The 24,971-nt window shown below is 38.9% G+C and overlaps 1 protein-coding gene and 1 long non-coding RNA gene across 17 annotated transcripts in view; one reads left to right on the top strand and one right to left on the bottom strand.

The window, feature by feature from the left end:
• Window positions 1-2,475: 2,475 nt before the first annotated feature.
• Window positions 2,476-24,971, bottom strand: part of ENOX2 (ecto-NOX disulfide-thiol exchanger 2) — a 295,896-nt gene continuing 273,400 nt past the window's right edge. For 11 of the 16 annotated variants that reach the window (XM_012107452.4, XM_012107450.5, XM_042241615.2 and 8 more), the window contains 5 exons: window positions 15,839-16,020; window positions 13,394-13,501; window positions 9,215-9,323; window positions 6,461-6,546; window positions 2,476-3,984 (listed from right to left, as the gene is read on the bottom strand). In XM_012107452.4, coding sequence (XP_011962842.1) covers window positions 3,853-3,984; window positions 6,461-6,546; window positions 9,215-9,323; window positions 13,394-13,501; window positions 15,839-16,020 — 617 coding nt within the window. In that variant the 3' untranslated portion in view covers window positions 2,476-3,852. Of the gene's footprint in view, window positions 3,985-5,848; window positions 5,918-6,460; window positions 6,547-9,214; window positions 9,324-13,393; window positions 13,502-15,838; window positions 16,021-24,971 lie in introns of all 16 variants that reach the window. The other 5 variants (XM_060407628.1, XM_060407629.1, XM_042241611.1 and 2 more) reach the window with 2 other exon arrangements.
• Window positions 16,014-24,868, top strand: LOC132658777 (uncharacterized). The gene is made up of 2 exons (XR_009598791.1): window positions 16,014-16,837; window positions 18,383-24,868. It is a non-coding gene; the product is annotated as an uncharacterized LOC132658777 (long non-coding RNA).

The raw sequence follows: 24,971 nt of genomic DNA, 5'->3' as shown, positions 1-24,971 counted from the left end.
ACGTATCTTGGGCAAATAATTGAACGTTTCTGAGCCTGTTTTCTCCTGTTACCATACTTCACGCTTCCAGACATTTGTGAAGCCTTTCTTGATGTCCCTTCTGCAGCACCTTGTACATAATTGTGTCCTTTAGCATCCCCACCAGAGTGTCCACTTTTGAAGGAAGAGATTGTATTTTGTTCCCATTTGAATTTCCAGGACCAAGGCTCATACATGTCACATTCTCTATAAGGGCATGTGAATGTATGTACAATGTAGGGCTTATCACTACTTCTTACCAATTAGATTGATATGAAGGTTAAATAAGATATTGGGTCAATAGAAAGTTTTGAGTTTTCATTTAGACAGACCAAGATTCAAATCTCATCTCTGCCTTTTAGGGACTTTTCATCTCAGAGTCTTAGTTGAAACAGTGAAGTACAACTTACATCTCACAGTTTTACCAAGGATGAAGGATTTAAGCTCAGTGTGTTAAAGCCTACCTTTCTAGCTCCCTTGAGGGCAAGGGCCAGCCATACTCCTCTTGCATACCACAGTGTCTGGCAGAGTGCCTGGGACTGAGTCAGTGTTCTGAATGTGTTTCAACAGCTGAATTTCCTTTCTCAAGGCTCAGTAACCACAATTCTAGGTGTGAACCCAAAAACATTTTCCTAAAATGAGAGCAAGGTCATGACTCGGAATTACTTTTGACTGAACCATAATCATAAAATCATAAGTCTATTGGGAACACACTCTGGGCTAGGCACTGGCTGAGCGTTCACAGACACTATCTTATTGAATCTTTACCACATCTCTCTAGGGAGGTACTGTTTCTCCTTTATTTTAAAAATGGACTCTTCCATCGTGTCCATGTAACTGGCCTGAAGACACACAGTGACTTTACGCAGCATAATAGATGCTCAGTAGATGGTAGTAGTTGTGGTGAAAAGTGAATCCAGGTCTTTTTGATAGACTGTCCAAGACACCTAAGAATCCCCAGGCTCACCCAGTCCTACCAGGTGAGTCAAAAGGTCTTGCACATCTATGCTGTCTTTTCAAGTAACACAGTTTATTCTGCATTATATGAAAAGCATACATTTAGGGGCACAATTAAATATGAAACACTGTATAACTTGAATATAGATACGTGTCCAGTTTTCTCTGAAAACTAACTTTTCCATTTGCATGAGAGACATTTAATAAGCCACTTGGTAATATTAAAAAAAAAAACAGAACTGGCAATGTCACAGGACTAGGAAGAGAGATGAAACAGCCATTTGCAAAATAAAAGAATGCTTCTATTCACTTTTATCTGGAAAAATCTAACTCCTATATCTCCTCAAAATAACAAAACAGTAAAATTTCAAAATTCAGGAGGAACAACAGAACAATAAATAGCACTGGGCAGTTGTTAAGGGGAAAAGTAGCTTCTTTAATAGATTTCTATGATGAATGAAAAAGATTGTGAGAGATGGTATGTGCTGCAATTTGATTACGTACAATAATACAAACATGCTCTATTTTTATACGTTTTAACAACTCTGGACTGCGGCATTAGGATTCTCCAAAAAACAGAACCAATCGGATGTATATATACATATGTGTGTGTGTGTGTGTGTGTGTGTGTGTGTGTGTGTGTATGTATATATATTAAATAGGAGTTGGCTGATGTGATTGTGGGTATTGGCAAGTTTGATATTTTGTAGGACTGGCTAACGGTCTAGAAATTCTGACTGCTGTTAATGCTGCAGTTTTGAGTCCAAAGAAATCTGGAGACACAATTCTTTTCTCATTGGAGGTTTTCAGTCTTTCACAACTCACTGGACGAGGCCCACCCACATTATGGAGGGTAAGATATGCTACTCAAAGTTTACTGGTTTAAATGTTAATCACATCTCAGAAATACCTTAACAGCGACATCTAGACTAGTGTTGGACCAAGCAACTGGGCACTACAGTGTAGCAAACTTGAGACACAAAATTTACCATTGCAAGTAGTATATTCAAGCAGGTTGGGTGCAGTACACCTGGACTAAATGGGCAGGAATAATAGAAAAAGAGCATTTATACAAGTGGATCAAGGGAAGGAGAACAAGCGGCCTGGGTGTTGCTTTAAATGCATTTTATTTAACTTTTTTAAATAAGAAATAATTGATAAGTGGCAAATTTCCCCTGATTTCATAGATGTTATTAAAACAAGGCATTCCAGGACCCCTGAGACTGATGAATCAAAGCTTTCTGTAGCGTTGATGACAGAGATGCTTCAGTGAGGAAGCTAGTGTAAAAATAACCTTTGCTTCCTGTTGGTGCCACAGCTGGGTACTTAGGGGGAAGCCAGCTTTCAGCCTGAATGGGCTGCTGTGGAATCCTATTTCTAGCTGTCAAAGCAGAAGGTTTAGCATCTTCTTCCAATATTCTGGTAACTCAAAGGAGGAAATCGAGATGATTTACTAAAGGATTACTTAGAGAGCAAAAAATTCAAAACAGGACACCAAACTGAGGTATAAAAAGGAATATTTATCTTTTAAAAATACAACTTTGAACACTACTGACATCTGATTTACAAAGTATTTTCCTGAAATACTCTTCATTGGCCTTGCTTACTTAGTACATTCTCTTCTTTTCAATCAAGACTCAAGGAAGGGCATGCTGATGTTATTATAAGCACCACCACCACCACAGAAGAAAAGACCACCTCTGCCTCAGGATATAAGCCCCCAGTCCTCATCTTTTCCCTTTCTTTCCCATCAAGCAGGACTTCTGACTGGTCCACGCACAACTGGACTTGTCCTCAGCACTCAGCACTCCAGGTGGAGCTGACCTATTTGCACGAAGCTTCACACACCCTAGCCCATTATTTATTCATTATCAAGAATTCTCTATTAATACTCCTATCAATTGTTTGCAAACACTCAGCATGAAGTAAACATAGTATTTACAGCAGTACATGGTTTGCAATTCAATACACTGACAGTAAAAGAAAAGGGACCACCAGACGTTGTCAGAAGGCTGGAGGAGAAAGCATATTAAAATAGACTCCTTCTGCCAATGTGCATGTGTGTGTTTGTGTGAAGGTGAGCACACAGGTGTGTTTTAATACATAGAAAACATGCCCTCCTTTAAAAGCAAACTATTTACAAGGTGATTCTGAATACCACATACACATGCCAGTCATACTGGACACTTGCTTTCCGTGAATACATTGTGTTTTTTTTTTTTTAAATTTGAAATAAACCTGTTATCTGACACGTTAGAGAAAATAACTCTGAAACATTTGTCAACGTTTGGTTCACAGTAATTTTGCAAAAAGCCACAAACCATGCTTTGTCTTTTAAAAGGTGAACCTGGTCAAGCACCTTCTAGAAGACACTGATGCGTTATTCACTCACTGGCCTACTGGGAATTGGAAAGACAACGTCAGTTATGGAGTCGCTAGCGCTCCTGTCATTCCTCTCACCAGTAGCAACATTAATGTAAAGAGAAGTTCTGAAACACAAATCACGTACAAATCATCAAAACATTTCAGTTAACAGTGTTTAAAAAATACCAAAGTCTACAACAGTAGTACAGACACTGAAAACACCCTAAATACGCATTAGCCTCAGGCCTTTTTAATACTAATAATAAAATAGACAACCAATTGACAGAAAGAGAGGAAGTTACAGCACTTGAGGTTTAAGTCGACTTCTTTATAGGGCCTGTAGCTCGGAGTGCTGTTCTAGGATCCTTATTTTAACTCAAAAGAGATTCCAGGAATGAACTGACAAATTTAAAGCAATTTCCACTTGAAAAGCATTGAAAATACAAATCACTTTCTAAAAGCTTGTCCAACACACATGTATTTTCAGGATCCCAGGTTGTTAAGCAAAGGGATTCAGGTCAGTTTCAAGCCCTCAAAGCCACAGAATTTCCATCTCTTCTCCAGACTGGCTCCCACTCCAGTCATTTCCTGCTTGAAGGTGTGCTGGAGTCGGCTCATGAGACATTCCACATCACTGGTACAGATCTGTGGGAGAGAGAGGACATCTCCATTCAAAACCAGCCCCACCTTCCTAACCTGGCTTTCCCCCTAGTACTGCTTTAGAAAGCTGATGTGCACATGTGTGTGCTGGGTGTGGGGTTGACCCTCCCCTCCCTGTGCATGTGTGGCTGGTTGAATGGATTCCAGATGGAAGCCTTCTTCTGCTATGATCAGCTGAGTCCACTGAGCTTTCTGTTTGTTTCTGTATTTCATAACTGCTTTATTTAGGTATAACTTATATACAGTAAATTCACCTACTTTATATGTACACATTGATGAATCTTAGTAAAGTCATACAATTATGCAACTGTCACCACAATTCAGTTTTAGAACATCCCACCAAAGTCCCTTTGTGTCACTTTGTGTTCCTTTGTGTCCTTACTCCCCAACCCAGACTCAGGTTTTTTCACTGTGGCTTTACATTCTGGGGGGAAATTTCATACATGTGCAATCGTACAATCTATAGCCTTTTGTGACTAGTTTCTTTCACTTAGAAGGATGTTTTTGAGATTGATCGCCACCAAGCTTTCTCTGGGAAAGAGCTGGTGTCAGTCGTGTGGAGAGCCTTGAGTCTGCAGCCAGCTGAATGATGGCTTATCAGTGCTGGTGATGTTATGTTCAGGTCCACTGAAGCTGCAAACCCTTTGGGGAGGGGAGGGAGGCAGAAATGGCTGCCACCAAAGCAGAAGTCTTCACACATGTCTTAGTTTTCAAAGGAAAAGTGACAGGAATAAATAGCTCTGTGTTCCCACCTCTTTCTCTCACACACACACACATATCAATACAAAACCAAAAACAAATCTGTGGACCCTTAGGGCTTGCTTCATGTGGTCATCTTTATGTTAGTAGCAGCTTTCCAACTGTGAACTTGGGCACTAGGACCTGACTGAAGAGCACGAGGGGATCTGCAAAGAAACCCCAAGTTGCTGCCACCCTGAACATTCCTAAAGCTGGTAGGAGGGCCCCCCAGATTCCACTGGTACCATTGCAGACTCGCTTTGGGAGGCCCTGGCACTACCCTGGCAGGAAGCTGCTCAGGAGGAACTGGCACTACACTGGGAGTCAGATCATGCTTTGTCCCCAGTGCTAGCGGTGGGCTGTATCCAGTCAAGTGAAAGGAGCACACTGCACAGTATCATGTAGAATTGAATCCTCACTGCAAAAAACATAAATCTATACTGTTTATAGAAATATACATACAATATAGATACAGCAGATATATACAAAAGAGTCTGAATAAGATATGCCAAACCACCAATGATGGTTACCCTTAAGAGGTGGCATTGCGGGGAACTGTCCATTTGCCTTTACTCTGGTTCTATATTGCTTACATTTAAAAGATAATATGTTTGCATTATTTTTGCAATTAAAAAAAGATTGTTTTTACTAACACAGAGTTCAATTTCAAATCACTTCAACAGATCCCTTGTTCCTGGTGCTCACATTCCATCCCTCTTTTCACTGTCAAATGGGCCAGCCACTTAACTGCAGAATAGCATCTCTTCCCAGAGATAAATGACAGGGGAGTGCTAGCTAGAACTAAAACAAATGCCACGAGGAGGATGAATCACCTTCTGGATTTCCATATGGGCCAGTGCCTCTATTAAGAGGACATATTCTTAAATGGCTTAACACTTTGGACAGCTGACTATCAGGAATCTGTATTCCAATGGCACTTGTCAAAAGGCCCAGAACCTGTGAAATAGTGAGTACAATCCATGAGCAGCTTTAACTGAATTCTGCTTCTGAAAAAAGATCTATCAGGACTTTATTTATTCTGAGGAGTCACATGCCCCCTCCTGCCTATATGAGGCATGCATCCTTGACTTTCTAGGTAACTGGCACTTACCCTTGTTCCCGAGGCTTTGTGAGTTCCCTACAGGTGGCATCCAGGGAAGAAACTGGTCCATGAGATCAGCTGTGAGCAAACATTCAGTCTGTATTACAGACTCATTGTTCCAACTTCTTGTGTCCCTGCCTGGATTGTGTCATTTTAGATAACGGCAGTGGTGATATGAATAGTCTGGGAGGTGGTTGGAGTAAGACTTCCAATTGAAAATTTAGATTTGCTAATGTCTAAAGGCCCAGGGCAGAAGTTTGATTGGTGAGAAATAATGCTTAATTAGGATTTGCTATGTAAATTAAGAGAAAGGAAGAAAATTCTTCTAAGATGTATCTTGGAAGTAGGGTGGCCAATTAATTTAGATTGGCCCAGGACTTCCCCAGTATCAGCACTGGAAGTCCCAAGTCCCAGGAAACCCCTCAGCCCCAGGCAAACAAGGACAGATGGCCGCCCTACTTGCAAGAGAGAAACTTGATGCTGAATCACAGTGAGAGAATAGGTGAAGGAATTTTCCTTACAGTGATTACTAGTGACTTATTTGTGCTTGAGAAGAGTGAGGCCACCTGTTCACAAAGAACCCTACATCGTATTGCATGCCCATCTCAGGACCCCACATACCTTATTATCAAGACGGTGCAAGTAGGAGCAGATATATTCAATGCTTGCTCCAAATGGGTGGACATGAAGGAATGTGGAGATAATTCCTATAAAGACAACAGCATGGAGGTTACACTTGAGCATTGTATTCGCTGAGATGCCATATGATAGTGGCTAGCAAGAGTCAGTTCATATGTACACCATATTACATATTAGGTACTCTTCTAAGTTTGCATATATTTATTTATACACACACAGATATACACTCATTACACACACACACACACACACACACACTCATTTAATCTTCACAACAACCCTGTGAGGTAGGTATTACCATTCCCCTTTCACAGATGAGGAGACATTGAGGCACAGAATGTTTAAGTAACCCCCTAAGTCACACAGCTGGTAAGTGGCAGGTATTTGAACCCAAACAGTCACTCTCAACCACTCTCTGGACTGCCTCTCACTACCCTATACCACCTGGAGAAAAACTGGCATTTGAGGAGTCACTCCCATCATCCTGATGGCTAAACACCATTTGAGTTCTACATTTTACAATGAATTTAAAATTTTACAATGAATTTCAATTGTGCTGGTTTTTTTGCAGTTCTTCTGCATTGTCTTACATTGGATTTTAGCCCCTTATGCATTTAATCATGTCTTGCTGTTGTGGCAAAAGTACAAATCGTGTACTTTGCCCGATTAAACTTGTGCTTCTCACAAGAGAATCTGTTGATTGTATTTGGGTTTTATCCTGTGAGTAGCTCTGTAAAGAAAAGACAAACATTTGATTCACTCAGGTGATGACTAGCATTCTGCTTGTCCTAAGAGACCTGAATCTCTTCCAGTATCAGAATTCTTATAGCAATTTACAGCCTCCAGGAATGTGCATAACTGCTACTCAGCATAACTCTGGGGGTGATCGGCAGCTACATAGATTGCCTTGATTATTTTGGCCATCAGGTTACTTATGCTAATATTACTTTCTCTGGCAACAGGTAGAATATAAATTGTTCAAAAGTCTACTATTTTTTTCTTTTTTTAAAAAAATTCATCTCCTTTCCTAAAATCTTAGGTTTATCACATGGATTCAGAATTGAGCTTACTGAAAACTGGCAAGAAATAAAAGGTAATTTCAGTTTGGTTTATAAAACTACAACTTGTCTATCCCTTTAAGCAATTGACAAAGTGTATTACAAGTTTAAATAGTAGGTTGAAGTGCAAATAAGTTCTTTGCAAAAATCCTCCAAATATTAGATGGCAAGTGGGTGGGTTGGAGGATCCAGGAAGAATTGATGGTAGGATTCGAAACTCTACTCAAAATGGATACTATTGCTTATAACACTACTTTCCTCTTAAATGACTTGGTAAATTGAATTTCCGAACACTGACTCAAGCTGAGAAACTTAAATTCTGAAGAATACAGTCCATGCTCAAAGGAATTCTAGATGCTATGACCAAGAAAGGCTGTCAAACGCCAAGAAATAACTCCAGAGGTTTCAAAACATGAAGTAGTTTTTGTGGGTTCACACCCAAATAGCCAATTTAAAAAAATAGATCTTCCTTTCGGCCAGCTCAAGACTTCTTTCTTTAAAAATACAAAGCAAAACATGAAACACTTATCTTAAGAATCTATGTTTCTAGAACTATCCATTTTCAGAGGCTTCCTCCTACTCATGGCTCTCCTCTGACAGGTCTCCCTGTTGCCATGCCAATTTGTTAAAGAACTTTGAGTTGGAAAACGGAAATAAGTTGTCACTCTTCTTGAAGACATACTGGCAGATCCCCTGTGCATCTTTATTATCATATCAAAGTGTTAGATCTGAATATAATATCCATTACCGAAGGAGGCAGATATATCTTCAAAATATGCAGAAGCTAATTAGTGTGGAGAACTTTCGAGATTGGGGTGGGACTACTGTGCGGCTCAGATTCCTAGAAGGCAGCTGGGATTATCTGCTGAGGCCCAAGATCAGCCCTTTTAAAATGACTGAATATTTTCAGACCTCCATCTGCCACTGTTTTCCAAACAGAATGTAAAGTCAACAAGCATTTGTGAATAGTGCCATTAAATGCAAAATGGTTCTCATTCATTGAGGGCTTGCTATGGGCTGGACACTGTGTTAAGTGATTTAGATGAATTGTTGTATTTAATACCTACAGCTGCTTTGAGATAGCTAATATTATTCCCATTTTGAAGATGGAGGAACTGAAGCTCAGTGATGGAAATGGAGACGTCAAGACAGGAAGCCAGTTGTCTGATTCCTTAACCACTTATGCTATCTTGCCTCTGTCAATCAGTTTCTATGTAGTGAGAGCAATTCTAGCATTTATCTTATCAGAGCCTATCAGTGTTCAAATACCCCACAGACAGCCTCCTGGGTTGCCTGCCAGTAACCTGGGAAGATTTAAGAGGCTCATCTGGGGAAGCTCTCTGCCAAACAATGTCTGCACTGCCCCTTGAAAGGGAGTGAGAGGGCTGACCTAACTTTTAAAAATCTACCACGTGTTTCTCTGGCAGACCCCCTCTTAGCATAGTGTTTATAGTGACACACTTGATGTGGCAGTGGCCACCAGGAGCTTGAAGAGAGCTGGGAGATGCTGTTACCATTTTGACTGAAATCTGTACTTGTCCTTATCCTGTCATCTTCAGGACTCTGGGTTCTTGCACTGGCATGGCTCATGAACGCTTGGCGTGTGCTCACTCATCCTAGGTTACTTCTTTCCCCCACTCCACTGCACTTTATACGTTGAATGTGTTCACTTCCTTACCCACTAGCAGGGCTTCGCGTTCAGATTTGACAGGACAGCTGTTCAGAGTCTTCTCCAGAGGGTAATCACTATCCTGGCTCGATGTACACAGTCTAGAGGCACAGCTTTCCTGTGGGAATAATATGTCTTCTAGGTTAGTGCACCTTATATGGTAACAGTGCGTGCGTGCGTACTAAGTTGCTTCAGTCGTGTCCAACTCTTTGCAACCCTATGGACTGTAGCCCGCCAGGCTCCTCTGTCCATGGGATTCTCCAGGCAAGAATACTGGAGTGGGTTGCCATCTCCTCCTCCAGGGGATCTTCCCAACCCAGGGATCAAACCCATGTCTCCTGCATCTCCTGCATTGGCAGGCAGATTCTTTACCACTGAGCCACCTGGGAAGCTCTCCAATTATGTTGTTGTGCTCAGTTGCATCCGACTCTGTGAGACCCCATGGACTATAGCCCCACAGGCTCCTCTGCCCATGGGATTCTCCAGGCAAAAGAATACTGGAGTGAGTTGCCATTTCCTACTCCAGGGGATCTTCCCAACCCAGGGATCGAACCCAGGTCTCCTGCATTGACAGGTGGATTCTTTACCACTGAGCCACCAGGGAAGCCCCATATGGTAACAGACTTGGTTCCAATTATACAACAGGGAACTTCTTAACAGTACCTCAAAAGCAACACTGTGCAATTTTGATTATTGAATGGAAGAGAAAATAGCATAAACTATAAGAGCATCACTGATAATCCAAAGCTTACTTATAAGGCTTCAAAACACATACACAAATTTAGACATATATCTTCACTAGTTCTTTTTTCCTTCTGCCTTCATCATTCTTGACTTGGGAACCAGACCAAGTCTGGTACCCTACCCAGCATTAATTGTCTGTGAGATGCCAGGAACTGGCAGGTAAGTTTTATCTCCATTCTACAGGTGAGGAAAGTGAGGCTCAGATAAATTAGGTAACTTGCCTAAGATCGCATTGCTAGAAAATTATAGAGCCAGGATTTCATCCCAGGCCACCCAATGTGAAAAGGACCATTCTTTTTTATTTTAGGTTCCACACTCTGCTAAAGGTCAGTCCCATATTTGAATGGAGAATCTACAATAGCTGATCCACTCATGGGTAATCAACTGTTGGCTCTTGAACTGAAAACTAGAGTCTTTATTTATTGACTATCAGCTCTCTTTCTCTCTCTCTTCTCTCTGATAAGGGCATCATCAGTTAGGATATTTATGACTTTAAAGCAAGAAATGACTGCTGCCAAAACTATCAGTAATCAGTGGCCTTCCTTGTTGAAAGTTTTCTCTTTCTGAGCACAGTGGATATAGTTCACAAGAGGGCACAGGTGAAATCCATGACCAACAACCAAACTGAAAAAGCCTCCAGACCTCTCTTGGATCTTTCTTTCTCTCTCTGGGTACTGAGAACATCTTTTCTGTATTATGACTGTGAAGGAAGAGTCTTCAGAAGAAGGAATAAAAGAAATCCCTGCTTCAGTATCACTGCTATTGTAAAAGATAGTGCAGGGGAAATGGCCCGCAAGGGGAGTGGATCATGGTTGACTCAAATGTTTTGTCACTTCTTTCCTTCCACAAGCTCTCAGCAGGGACAGGCTTCCTTCTTTTTTTCCTTTAAAGATGCATTCAAAGCTTCCAGGATGCTGTCCCTGAATGAAACTAATGGTCTTTGCTGCAAGACATGTTGTTTTGTGGATTTACAGGCTTCCAGGCTGTAGTCAGAAGGGAAATCTTTCTTGATGACCTACTCAATCTTTGGCCTTTAGAATCTAATCTGGTCAGTAACCATCATGCCAAGTTTGATTTAAACTGCTGGCTCACTTCTAAGCCACAGGCTGTACATCTGCTTCTAACCCCCTTAAAACATTACATGATCCAGTAAGACATTTCTTAAGTGTGAGAGTTTAACAGATTGGGGTTGATTTAAGATATGAAGACACTCTGAGAAGTTTTAGCTATCTTGAATCAAAATGCAGCCTGACTGAAACCTGACTTCAATTTTATTACAGCTGGCATTTAAAAACATTAGAAGGTATATTGAAGGGCTGCTTATCACCTTGCATTTTACTAGCAGACTCAAAGAGCTAGTTCTTTCTGCAGGAAGACGGACATAAGTCACATTGTTATATTGCAAAACACTGACGATAACTCACACTGTGGTTTACTGTCAAGAAACCCAAACAAAAAGAAAAAAGATCCCTCCTCACCAAAACTTATTGCTTTCCTTTCAACCTGAAATTATTTTTCCAGTCTAATGTGATGGTACTTTGCTTTCTAACCTAATTGTGTCAGTTTGAAATATGTGGTCACAAATCAGCTTCCCAGAGAAGATCAGTTTATAACGAACTCTCATGACTTTCTCTGAAGGAAGCCTCCCTTAAAATAACAGGACAAAAACATATTCTGACTCACATGTTTCTCATTATCAGTTGCATCTCTCCTTCTGTCCTCTTTCGCTGCCACTCCATGGCTTCCCTGGTGGCTCAGAGGTTAAAGCGTCTGCCTGCAATGAGGGAGACCCAGGTTTGCTCCCTGGGTCAAGAAGAGCCCCTGGAGAAGGAAATGGCAACCCACTCCAGTATTCTCGCCTGGAGAATCCCATGGATGGAGGAGCCTGGTAGGCTATAGTCCACAGGGTCGCAAAGAGTCGGACATGACTGAGCGACTTCACTTTCTTTCATGGTATATGCAGTTTCAAAATGGGAAACACTTAGACTTAGTTCTAAAACTGCAAGATTCTTCTGTACCATTTGACCCTTCGCTTCTTTAAATGAAATACTTTACAAAGCAGAGAGCTGATTACACTTGATGTCCTCAAGTCAATTAGTGATGTCAATCCTGAAGAGTGATTTTAAGCTTAATGTCATTAGTGTAACCCCCTGTTTATCTATAGCCTTCTGGCTACACAACACATTCCATTTTATGCATGAAGTGAAACAGAGCTAAGTAGAAGCTCTGGGACATTTTAGAAGCTCTACTTGTATGAGGCAAGTCCTGCTAAATAGAGCAGCTTTGGCACTTTTCAATTAAATGCTTGATAAATGAATTTGTCTGGAATTATGCTGGTTTCTTTAATAGCACCCACAAAACGGGAAAGTGAGTTGGTTTTATGAAGTGGAAGAATTAAAAGCATATTGCAAATGGCCTCTGGAAAACACTTTCCATCATTTGTTTCAAATACATCAAGGTTGCCAGTTCTTAATGGCACTCCAGGGGAGTCAGTAGGCTCACAAACACACCCAGGGCCTGTATGCATTGCATCTTTCTGAGCTGAGCACAGAAGAGAAAGGGCACAAGTTCTTGTGGAACTGCAGAACTGTGGAATTGATTTCTGGTTCTTGGTCTAAGCTTCTAATCTTCTCATCCTTCTGAGACATTAAAGTCAGGCAGCTCTGGTCAATGGGCCTTTCTTTTCAGAGAATAACTTCACTTGGTTCAGGCATAAAGGAGGTTAGAGAGGTGTGACACAGAGATGCCACCAGTTGACTTTATGCACCTTAAATAGACTGGACACCTGATGCATGGTTGCGATACATTAATTCATCCAGAAATTTAGTAGACTTTCTCTGAGGTCCTTGTTGGTGGTTCTTATGGCTGCGGACTCTCATTAGGCAGAATCCCATTTTGTCTTCCCTGTTACTATTATCTAGCTTTAGCATAATGTGTCTCCTTGTGTGCTTTCCAGTCCCCCCCACCCGCCATGCCCCCCACTTTTGGTTTTGGCCATTTCAACCTACAGCAGCTCATTATTATACTAGATGGAGTGTCTGCAAAGAAATGTCAATGTTCAATGTTCTAGTTGTACTTGAGTTTCTTCATTTAATGAAATGCTTAATTAAAAATATTTTCTGTCACACGGACTTTGACTGAAGGAAGCAGTGATGAGGTATATACTCTGATCGTTTCCAAGAAGGAAGACTGAGGAATATTATGGATGGACGGACATTTTATTCATTGAAAAGTACACTTTCCTGAACCTTCAGAATTGCCAAGGACTCATATCTAAATGCTGAGCTCTTGATTCAAGAATTAGCCTGGAGAGGAGGCTTTGAATCTCCATTCAACCAAAGATTCCACATTTGACACCTTTTGGTAGGAACTTCCAGGGCATTTTCATTGTCACTGAAAAGCATGAAAGGAACAAGGCAAAAGGAACATTTAGGATTCATGTACCTTTTCTTTGAGATTTTCCAGCATTTTTTCCACCTGTAACTTGTCATCTTTGATTTTTTCCAGTTCAGCTTCTTTCCTTTTGTATTCCTCTTGGACTTTCAGTAGATGCTACAAGAAAGACCAAAGATAATCAAGTCCTAAGAAGCCATACTTCACTCAAAAACCCTGGCTGAAGTTAGATATTAGGCAGGCCTGCCTCACTTTCCCCCAGCACACACACTCATTTCTCCATGCAAAGATACTAAAGGGAAAATCAAGACACTTTTCACTTGAAATTATTTTATCTGACTCTTATAAGTCTTTTGGATTTGTTCATATTTTAGAAACACTCTGAGAAACTAATTGGTCTAATCACTTAATTTTCCTATTCCAGCCAGATGTAAGGCTGTTGTTGTTGTTGAGTTGTTAAGTCATGTCCGACTCTGTGACCGCATGGACTGTAGCCCGCCAGGCTCCTCTGTCCATGATATTTCCCAGGCAAGAATACTGGAGTGGTTTGCCATTTCCTTCTCCTGGGGATTTTCCTGACTGAGGGACTAAACCTGGGTCTCCTGCATTGGCATGGGGATTCTTAATCCCTGAACCACCAAGGAAGTGATGTAAGTGTAGGGTGAAGTTAATACTATGTGGATAATATCTTGATTTTGGCATAGAACTGAGCTTAATGTTGTAAAGCATTCTTGCAAATTGCCATTTTCCTAGCCAAGCTCAATTTCTGTGAGGAAAGTAGTAAAGAATCCAGTTTCACAAATGTTAGTTCCCTTATCAGTAGGCAAGGAACTGGATTCATCATTAATGATTATTACAAATTCTATGTATTTAGTATCTAACATGTGCCAAGTATTATGCAAAGGGTTTCACATGCATGATCTCATTTAAGCCTCACAATAATCCTATGATACATAAGCCTGAAGATTAGAGAGGTTTAGTGGTTTGCCTAAGGCTATTCAGATAGTCAATGCCAGAGCTGGAATTTCAGTTCAGGGTGAGTCAACCCCACAGCCAGCGTTCCTAACCAACATATTAGACTATACATCTATTGGGGATAAGATGGCAGAAATTTTACCATGGTTTACACGGCTACTTTCCAATAAAAGGTAATCAAAATAAGTAAAATTAATTTTTCAGGAGGTAGAGACCTAATTGTCTCACTGAGGTTTTTGAAGCGATGGAATGAAAACAAAAAGTTCATTAGTTTTCAACTGAACTGCTCCATTCTTAGGTTGGAGTGGTTTCAAAATCAAGGAAAGAGGGGAAAACCACAATGGGAAAATGTTTTGCTTTTCAGAGGCTTGCAAAAGACAGTTGAGAAGGATAAAAGACACAGTACAATGTACATTGTCAAAATTCTTTGATGTCTAGCTGAGGAGATGTATTTTTTTGGTGGAAAGATCTCTGATGTAACTTACATGTTCTAATTAAACTCCATGGTGACAGTAAAAGGAAGGTAACCATTACTTCACACATTTTGTTAATAGGAAAGGTAAAATATTAATGTGATCTTGCTTGTCACATAGGAAGACAACGATAGCAGAAGCAATAGGAACATGGGGCTCTTAGTGCCAGAAGAGATTCCATGTTCACAATCTGTGATTTCTAACCATCAATAAGCTTCACCCTAGATAATTCTGAGGCACACAACTAAAAAATTATTGCACAATTTAAGTTGTAAGGAAAGTGGCTAGTAGTCTGGCAATACAGAAGAGGATAGTACCCTTACTGAGAAGTAGTACTCCTTTGCTCTAATGGGAACAGATGCTGTATCTTTAAATAGTAGGCTTGTTGGGGTGATAACCATGTAAAACTTCTAGACATTGAGCATCTATTACACAGTGTTGTTTTTGAATGCAATTACAGTTGGATGCACTTATTTACTTTACTTTTTACACTTGGGATAATGTGCAGGTAAACTCATTCACACAAACAACTGTGAAAACAAAACAAAAGCAAATTGGTATTATGTACCCAAAAGCACTGATACTTAAAAGCCTATAACATCCTTCCTTCCACCCAAATCAAGGGTAGGATTCCGGTCATTTCTTCTTAAAGACTGTATTATTTAGCATTGTATCAACTAGATACTTATTCACCAGTACTTATGCTTACCTAAGTAATTAAGGTTCTTCATAATGACCTTGAGACTCTGTTCAAATCCTAAAGTATATTTGGTAGCATAAAGAAGAGATTAGGTTATGCTCAGTGTAGTTTTATTGCTAAGTATGTTTTACTGAACACACAATCTTTGGAAACTGGTGATCCATTGTTTTCTCTATATTTACCAAAGATTACATGAACTACAATATGTAATCCCTTCCTCAGCCATGCCAGAAAACAGAATATCAAGAAGAAGAGGTTTACTATCCTATTTGCTTCTGGGGGCCCTTTTACAGGTGAGGAGCTGATTACTAGCCTTCCAAAAAGCTCAGAAAACCAAAATGCCTTTACCTGTTGCATTCCTTGCAGGGCTTGCTGCAGGAGTTTCAGCTGCTGTTCCTTGTTTGGGTCATCTTCTCTGTGGGCTTTGCCTTGTTCTTGCTTGAGCAGTTCTACCTCATTCCGGTAGGCATCTAGCTGCCAACGGAGGCTGTCATTTTCTTCTTTCAGAGCTTCTGCCTGTGATACTAAAGCTAAACAATTAATATAAAGTAGGAAAAACCATATATCCAGGTTCTGTTGTGGTTCACCTTAGCCCCATGAAGACTTGGTGTTTTAAACTGACATGTATGAAAAGTCTCTCAATGAGAAACTCTAGGTCTGAGTTGGCTATCATAGCAAGAGATGGATACAAAAGGACAAAGACATTTTTGTAAACAAACACAGAATTCCAACACACAAAAGTCCCCATCATGTTTCAATTCTTCTCTCTAAACATCACTAAAGTATTTCTAGGTAACATCAGTTACTTTTACTTGAAATGCAGCAAATGATGAGTCCGTAATAATAAAATAGAAGGCTAATTGTCTTGAACTGATGACTGTCCACTCAATAACTTTGCTTACAGTTGTTTTTTAAAAAATGCAGTTTTTTAATGCAGCTTCCTCTGGTCCTATAGAGGAAAGGTAAATGTAAAACTTAAGACACAAGACTTCCTGGGGAATTCCCTGGTGGCCCAATGGTTAGGACTCTGTGCTTTCATTGTTGAGGGCCCAGATTTGATCCCTGGTTAGGGAACTGAGATCCTATAAGCCATGTGGTGAGGCATTAAAAAAAAAGACTTCCAGTTTATGGTCTAGCATGTAAGGAGCTTAGAAGTCACCATTCTATCCTAACAACAAGTAAAAAGCTGAACTAACTGAAAAAAATCAACAACTTTTCTTTGATACAACAGAGAAATGAAGCAACAATGCAAACTCATACACCAGGTTTGACAACAGGTGAATACAGAGGATCACAACTTACCAGACCAGAAAGCCATCAGCAGATGTCACAGGAAACAGTAACAAGGTAGGAAAACCTAAACTATACTTGGCAATTTGCTGGAGGCTCAGTGTAGACAAGTCTGAGAGTTAAAAAGTCCAGGGAGACCCAGTCATAGCTTGGTTCCTACGCTTTTGTGAGTCTCATGTACAGAAGCTCCACCTGGTCCTCAGAGTGAACACTGGAGAAAAATTCCTATGTGCCTCCAGCAGGGGAGGGGAGAAAGAAACCCTTTTGAAATATGCCAGAGCATCATGTTCTTCTGTAAAAGAATTGCCTTCAGAAGAAATTATTTAACCAGAACCTAACCTACCGGAGTAGTACTAGAGCCTAACCAACCTGGGGAACCAACCAGCTCCAGCTCCCTCTAGCCATTCTGTCCTGCCTAAGTGGGGAGAAAAAACTGAGGACCACTTATGAAGTTCAGAGGTACAGGCTCACTAAAAGACTGAGACCTAATATAGGACTATAAAATGATTCTCTTCTCACCACGACTTACCACCATACCAAAAAAGTCCTATTTAACAGAGCTCCTTTCATCTAGTACATCATGTCCGGATTTCAGCAAAATTTACAAAGCATACTAAAAAGTAAAAAACATAGTTTGCAGAGACTGAGCAAGGATCAGAAACAGTCAGATATGGCAGAAATGTTGGAGTTATCAGAGTAGGGATTTAAAACAACTATTACTGGTAATTTCCTGATGGTCTAGTGGTTAGGACCCCATGCTTTCAATAAATTCTCTCAATTGAGTCTGTGAGGGCCCAGCTTCAATCCTTAGTTGGAGAACTAAGATCCTACAAGCCACAAGGTATGGCCAAAAATGAAAATGAAACAACTATTATTAACATGCTACAGGTTTTAATACAAGAAGTTGACAACATGGGAGAATAGATGGATATTGTATGCAGAGAGATGGAAATTGAAAGAATCAAATAGAAATGCTAGAAATTAAATACATGAACAGAAATAAAAAGTCCCCTTAATGGACTTACTAAGTAGACTGAGCATGACTGGGGAAAGAATTTTTGAGTTGGAAGAGTTGACAATAGAAACATCCTAAACTGAAACACAAAAAGAAAAAAAAAATCAACCCCCCCAAAGAAAAGAAAATGTAAGAATTGTAAGACAACTACAAAAGATGTATACATAATGAGAATGTCAGGAGGAAAAAGAGAAACAGAAGCAATATGTAAAAGAATAATGACTGAGAATATGTCTAAATTAATACTAGATACAAAACCACAAATCCAGGAATTTCAGAGAGCATCAAGTAGGATAAATGCCAAAACATGTAATATTTAAATTTCAGAAAATTAAAGAGAAAAAACAATCTTGAAAGAAACCAGAGGGAAAAAACCACCTTACCTATAGAGAAGCAAAGATAAGAATTATATCCTACTTTTCCTCAGAAACCATGTAGGCAAGAATAGAATGAAGAGAATACTCAAAGTGCTGAGAGAAAAATAATCCACCAACTTAGAATTCTGTACCTTGTGAAATTATTCTTCAAAAGTAAAGGAGAAATACCTTCCTAGATGAAGAAAAATTGAGAGAATTTGTTGTTATTAGGCCTGCCTTGCAAGAAATGTTAAAAGAAGTTCTTAAGACAGAGGAAAATGACATAAGTCAGACACTTGGATCTACATTAAGAAAGGAAGAGCATCAAAGAAGGAATAAGTGAAGGTAAAATAAAAACTTTAATTTTTCTTATTCTTACTTGATCTAACAGATAATAGTTTGCTTGAAGTAACAGTGACAACGCATTCAATTATGTATGCTTGTGTATGTGCTTATGTATAAGTGAAATTAATGACAGCAATGATACAAGGAATAGGAGGAAGGAATTGGGATTATATTATGATAACATATTTGCACTGGCCACAAATTGGTATAGGGTTATTTGAAAGTGGACTTATTAGTTGTAAATGTAAATTGCAAACTCTAGGGCAACTACTAAAAAAAGTAAAAAAAAGAAGTATAACCAATATGCTAAGAAAGAAGTAAAAAGAAATCATATAAAATGCTCAGTTAAAACCACAAGGAACTAGAAATGTGTAGAAGGCAAAAAAAAAACAAAACCAACAAAGAACAAGAGCAACAAATAAAAAATAGTAACAAATATGGTGGATGTTAATCCAACTACATCAATAATTATTGTAAACATCAATTGTCTAAATACAACAATTAAAATTCAGATATTGTCAGAGTAAGAAAAAAACAAGAGACAACTATAATGGTATCTTTAAGAAACATTTAAAATATAAAAATACATATAGATTAAAAGTAAAAGAATGTTAAACAATACACTATGCTAACACTAGTAAAAAAAAAAAAAAGTAAGAGTAGCTATACTAATTTCAGGCGGAGTTGACTTCAGACCAAGGAAAATTATCAGGGCTAAAGAAGGGCATTACATAGGGATAAAGGCATTAGTATTCCACGAAGACATAACAAGCAATGTGTGTGAGCCTAACAATAGAGTATCAAAATAAGTGAAACAAAATCTGATAGAACTGCAACAAAAAAATAAATGAATCCACTATTATAGAGACTTTATACCCCTCTATCAAAAGTGGAATGATCCAGTAGGCAGAATATGAGTAATGACACAGTTGAACCCACAGCACCATCAATTAACTGGATATAATTGACATGTATAGACTATTTCATTTAACAGCAGATTATACATTCTTCTCAAGCATAGATGCAACATTCACCAAGACAGATTACATTCTTCACCATAAAACACATCTAAACACATTAGAAGAATGCAAATCACAATGGGCATGCTGTCCAACCACGACGAAATTAAACTAGAAATCAATAACAGAAAGATAGATGGAAAATTCCAAAATACTTGGAGATCAAACAACACACTTTTAAAAAATACATCAGTCAAAGAAGAAATCACAAGAGAAATTTAAAAATATTTGAACTAAATGGAAATAAAAAACACAACTTCTCAAAATTTGTGAGATGCAGTGAAAGCCATGCTTAGAGGGAAATTTGTAGCACTGAATACATATATTAGAAGGGAAGAAAGATCTTAAATCGATCATCTGAGTTTCCACCTTAGGAAACTAGAAAAAGAAGAGCAAATTAAATCTAAAGTAAGCAGAAGAAAACATATAGTAAAAATAGATCAGAAATCAATTAAATAGAAAACAAGAACTCAATAGAAAAAAAATCTGTGAAAACAAAAGCTGGTTCTCTGTAAAGATCAATAAAATTGAGAAGCCTCTAGTCAGGCTAACTAAGAAAAAAAATAGAGAAAACACAAATTACTAATGTCCAAAATTAAAGAGAGGATATCACTATAGGTCCTATGGACATTAAAAGGATAATAAAGGAATATTATGGACATGAGTTTGAGCAAGCTTTGGGAGAGCCTGGCGTGCTGTAGTCCATGGGGTTACAAAGAGTCGGACACGACTGAGCAACTGAACTGAACTAGTCCATAGTTCAGTACATAGTACATAGTCCACACATCTGATAACCTAGATGAAATGGGCCTTGAAATCTGTTAAAATGCACACACAAGAAGTAGATACTCTGAATAGGCCTCTATCACTTTAAAAAATTGGATCAGTAATTAATAATTGAGAAACTTGAGAAACCTGTATGCAGGTCAGGAAGCAACAGTTAGAACTGGACATGGAACAACAGACTGGTTACAAATAGCAAAAGGAGTACATCAAGGCTGTATACTGTCACCCTGCTTATTTAACTTATATGCAGAGTACATCATGAGAAACACTGGACTGGAAGAAACACAAGCTGGAATCAAGATTGCCGGGAGAAATATCAATGACCTCTGACATGCAGATGACACCACCCTTATGGCAGAAAGTGAAGAGCAACTAAAAGCCTCTTGATGAAAGTAAAAGAAGAGAGTGAAAAAGTTGGCTTAAAGTTCAACATTCAAAAAACGAAGATCATGTCATCTGGTCCCATCACTTCATGGCAAATAGATAGGGAAACCGGTGGAAACTGTCAGACTTTATTTTTTGGGGCTCCAAAATCACTGCAGATGGTGACTGCAGCCATGAAATTAAAAGACGCTTACTCCTTTGAAGGAAAGTTATGACCAACCTACATAGCATATTGAAAAGCAGAGATATTACTTTGCTAACAAAGGTCCGTCTAGTCAAGGCTATGGTTTTCCAGTGGTCATGGATGGATGTGAGAGTTGGACTGTGAAGAAGGCTGAGCGCCAAAGAATTGATGCTTTTGAAGTGTGGTGTTGGAGAAGACTCTTGAGAGTCCCTTGGATTGCAAGGAGATCCAACCAGTCCATCCTAAAGGAGATCAGTCCTGGGCGTTCATTGGAAGGACTGATGCTGAAGCTGAAACTCCAGTACTTTGGCCACCTCATGCGAAGAGTTGACTCATTGGAAAAGACCCTGATGCTGGGAGGGATTGGGGGCAGGAGGAGAAGGGGACAACAGAGGATGAGATGGCTGGATGGCATCACTGACTTGATGGACATGAGTTTGAGTGAACTCTGGGAGTTGGTGATGGACAGGGAGGCCTGGCGTGCTGGGATTCATGGGGTCGCAAAGAGTCAGACACGACTGAGAGACTAAACTGAATTGAAAGTAGAAAATATTAGGCCCACATAAATTTACTGTTGAATTATTTACAGAAGAAAATAATACAAAATTTCTACAGTCTCTTCCAGAAGATAGAAACAGAGAACATTTCCTAACTCATTATATGAAGTTGGCATTTTCCTAATACCAAAACCATATGAAGACATACAAGAAAAGAAAGTACAGACTGCTATCTCTCATGAACACAGATGTAAAAATTCTCAACAAAATACTAGTAAATCAAGTGCAAGAATGTATAGGAAGAAATATACCACAATCAAGTGGAATTCATCTTGGGTATGCAAGGCTGGTTCAACCTTTGAAAATCAATTAATGTAATTCATTATGTTAACAAGTTAAAGAGGTTAAAGTTGCATGATAGTATCAATAGATGCAGAAAAGGTATTTCACAGAATCCAACACCCATCCATGATTTTAAAATCTCAGTAAACTAGGAATAGAGAACTTCCTCAATATGATAATAAACATCTACAAAAAATATACAGCTAACATCATATATCATAGAGAGAAACTTGAATCACTCCCATTAAGAACAAGGCAAGGATGCCACCACTTATCACTGCTTTTTTCAACATTGTACTGGAAGTCCCAGATAATTCAATCAGACAAGAAAAGGAGATAATTTCCCAGTATAGACTATTTTTAAAATGTGTTATTTTTATAGTCTAATGCCCTTGATCATTTTAAAATGAAAATATATAATGGCAACCCACTCCAGTATTCTTCCCTGGAGAATTCCATGGACAGAGGAGCCTGGTGGGCTACAGACTGTGGGGCTGCAAAGAGTCGGACACGACTGAGTGACTAACACACTATTTACATTAGCACATCAAAAATGAAATACTTAAGTAGAGATATAACAAAATACATACCAGATCTATATGAAGAACACTACAAAACTCAGGTTGAAAATGAGTGGAAATCATTCAATTCACATTGAATTCAAGTGAAAAAATGAATGAAATAAAAAAAACTAAGTAAATGGAGAGATTTTATGTTTATGGATAGGATGGCAATATCATAAAGATATCAGTTGTTTCTAACTTGATCTGTGGATTCAATACAATCCCAATCAAAATCCAAGCAAGTTATTTTGTGGATATTGACAAACTGATTCTAAAGTTTATAAAGAGAGGCAAAAGACCCAGAATGGCCAACTCAACATTGAAAGAGTAGAATAAAGTTGGAAGACCAATGCTACCTGGTTTCAAGGCTTAACAGAAAGTTATAGTAACTAAGACAGTGTGGTGTTGGTGAAAGAAAAGACAAATAGATCCATTAAATAGATTAGAGAGTCCAGAAAGAGATCCCCATAAATAGAGTCAACTGATTTTTGCCAAAGGAGCAAAGGCAATACAATGGAGCAAAAATAGACTCTTTAACAAACATGCTGGAACAACTGGACATCACAAAGATGAAGTCAAAATGGATTATAGACCTAAGTGAAAAATCCTAAACTATAAACCTCCTAGAAGATAACATAAGAGAAAAATGTAGCTGACCTTGAGTATGGTGATAAGTTTTTAGACACAACACCAAATGGATGATCCATGAAAGAAATAACTGATAACCTGGACTTAATTAAAATAGAAGCTTCTCTGTGAAAGACAGTATCAAGAAGAAAAGCCATAGACTGAGGAGAAAATATTTGCAAAGGACACAGCTGATAAAGGACTGTTATCCAAAATATACGGTGAACTCTCAAAACTCAACAATAAGAAAACAAACAACCCATTTGGGCTACAAATCTGAACAGACACCTTGCCAAAGATATACTAATGACAAGTAAGCATATGAAATTATTTCAACACCATATGTCATTAGTGAATTGCAAATTAAAACAGGAGTGTGATATCACTAGAAACATATCAGAATTGCCAAAATCCAAAACAATGACACCACCAAGGACTGGTGAGGATGTGGTGCAAATAAGAACTCTCCTTCATTGCTGGTGAGAATGCAAAATGGTACAGTCACTTTGGGAGACAGTTTGGCAGTTTCTTACAAAACTAAACAGACTTTAATGATATGGTCCAGCAATCATGTTCCTTGGTATTTACCCAAATGAGCTAAAAACTATGTTCACACAAAAATCTGCACGTACATATTTACAACAGCTTTATTCATAACTGCCAAAACTTGGAAGCAACCACAATGTTCTTTAGTAGTTATCTAACCACTGATACACTGTGATATGTCCAGAAAATTGAATAATAAGTGGCACTAAAAAGAAATGAGATACAAAGACACGAAAAGACATGCAGGAAATGTAACTGCATATTACTATGTGAAAGTAGTCAATTTGTAAAGACTACATACTATATGTTCCCAACTATATGCCAGTCTGGAAAGGGAAAAACTATCGAGTCAGTAAAAAAATCAGTGGTTACCAGGTGTTTGGGTGGAGGGAAGAATGAAAAGGTTTAGCACAGAAGATTTTAAGGTCCCTGAAACTATTCTGTATGATACTACAATTGTGTACACACATACATTTTGTATGGGTGATGAGGATGTATTTGGCTACTGTAATACATGTACCTCTGGGGTGCAGGATGTAGATAGTGGGAGACTGTATGTATATGGGGACTGGAGGTATTTGGGAACTCTGTACTTCCTGCTCAATTTTGTTAGGAACCTAAAACTGATCTAAAAATTAAAGTTTATTAATTGAAAAATAAGACACATGGGGAAACCAAGATTAAACTTATTTATGGTTATGGCATTTTTTCAAGATCAAAAATCATAAAAACTACTTCAAAATATTTAATGAGAAGATTTTCATTCATTCAACAAACATTTATTGAATTCCTTCCAAGTTCCAGGCTTATGACTATGGTAAAAAATGAGATTCCACTCATCTCTATTGTTTACACTCCAAATTCATGGACATATTTGTAGTTTATTCCCTTTTTGATTCCTAACAGAATACAGAGTTCAGAAAAGAGGTATCATCAAAATGGGTCAAAATTACAAATCTGTACATTGAATGTATAAGAATGTTACAAGATAATTTGGGACTTCCTTGGTGGTGCAGTGGATAAGAATCCAGCTACTAATTCAGGGGACATGGGTTTGATCCCTGGTCCCGGAAGATTCCAGATGCAGTAGAGCAACAAAGCCCATGCATAACAACTACTGAGCTTGCGTGTCACAACTACTGAAGCCTGCACAACTACTGAAGCCTGCACAACTACTGAGCCCACAAGCCACGGCCACTGAGCCTGCGTGCTGCAACTGCTGAAGCCTGCGTGCCCTAGAACCTGTGCTCCGCAAGGGGGGAAGCCACTGCAGTGAGAAGCCTGTGCACTACAACAAACAGTAGCCCTTGCTCGCTGCAACTACAGAAAGCCTGTGCACAGCAATGAAGATCCAGCGCGGCCAAAAAAGACATGAAATAAATAAATGATATGAATAAAGAATTAAATAAATAATGTTATACAGTTTGACAAAGGTGTGGATTTTCTCAGCTACCTATGGGAAGTAACTTTTGGTAGAAGGTAGTAAAAAAAAGTAATTGAAATCAAATCTTTGAGATTATTAGCTAT

Source organism: Ovis aries, chromosome X, assembly GCF_016772045.2.
Source record: "Ovis aries strain OAR_USU_Benz2616 breed Rambouillet chromosome X, ARS-UI_Ramb_v3.0, whole genome shotgun sequence".
NCBI lineage: Eukaryota > Metazoa > Chordata > Mammalia > Artiodactyla > Bovidae > Ovis > Ovis aries.
This window is presented reverse-complemented; position numbering and strand designations above follow the sequence as displayed.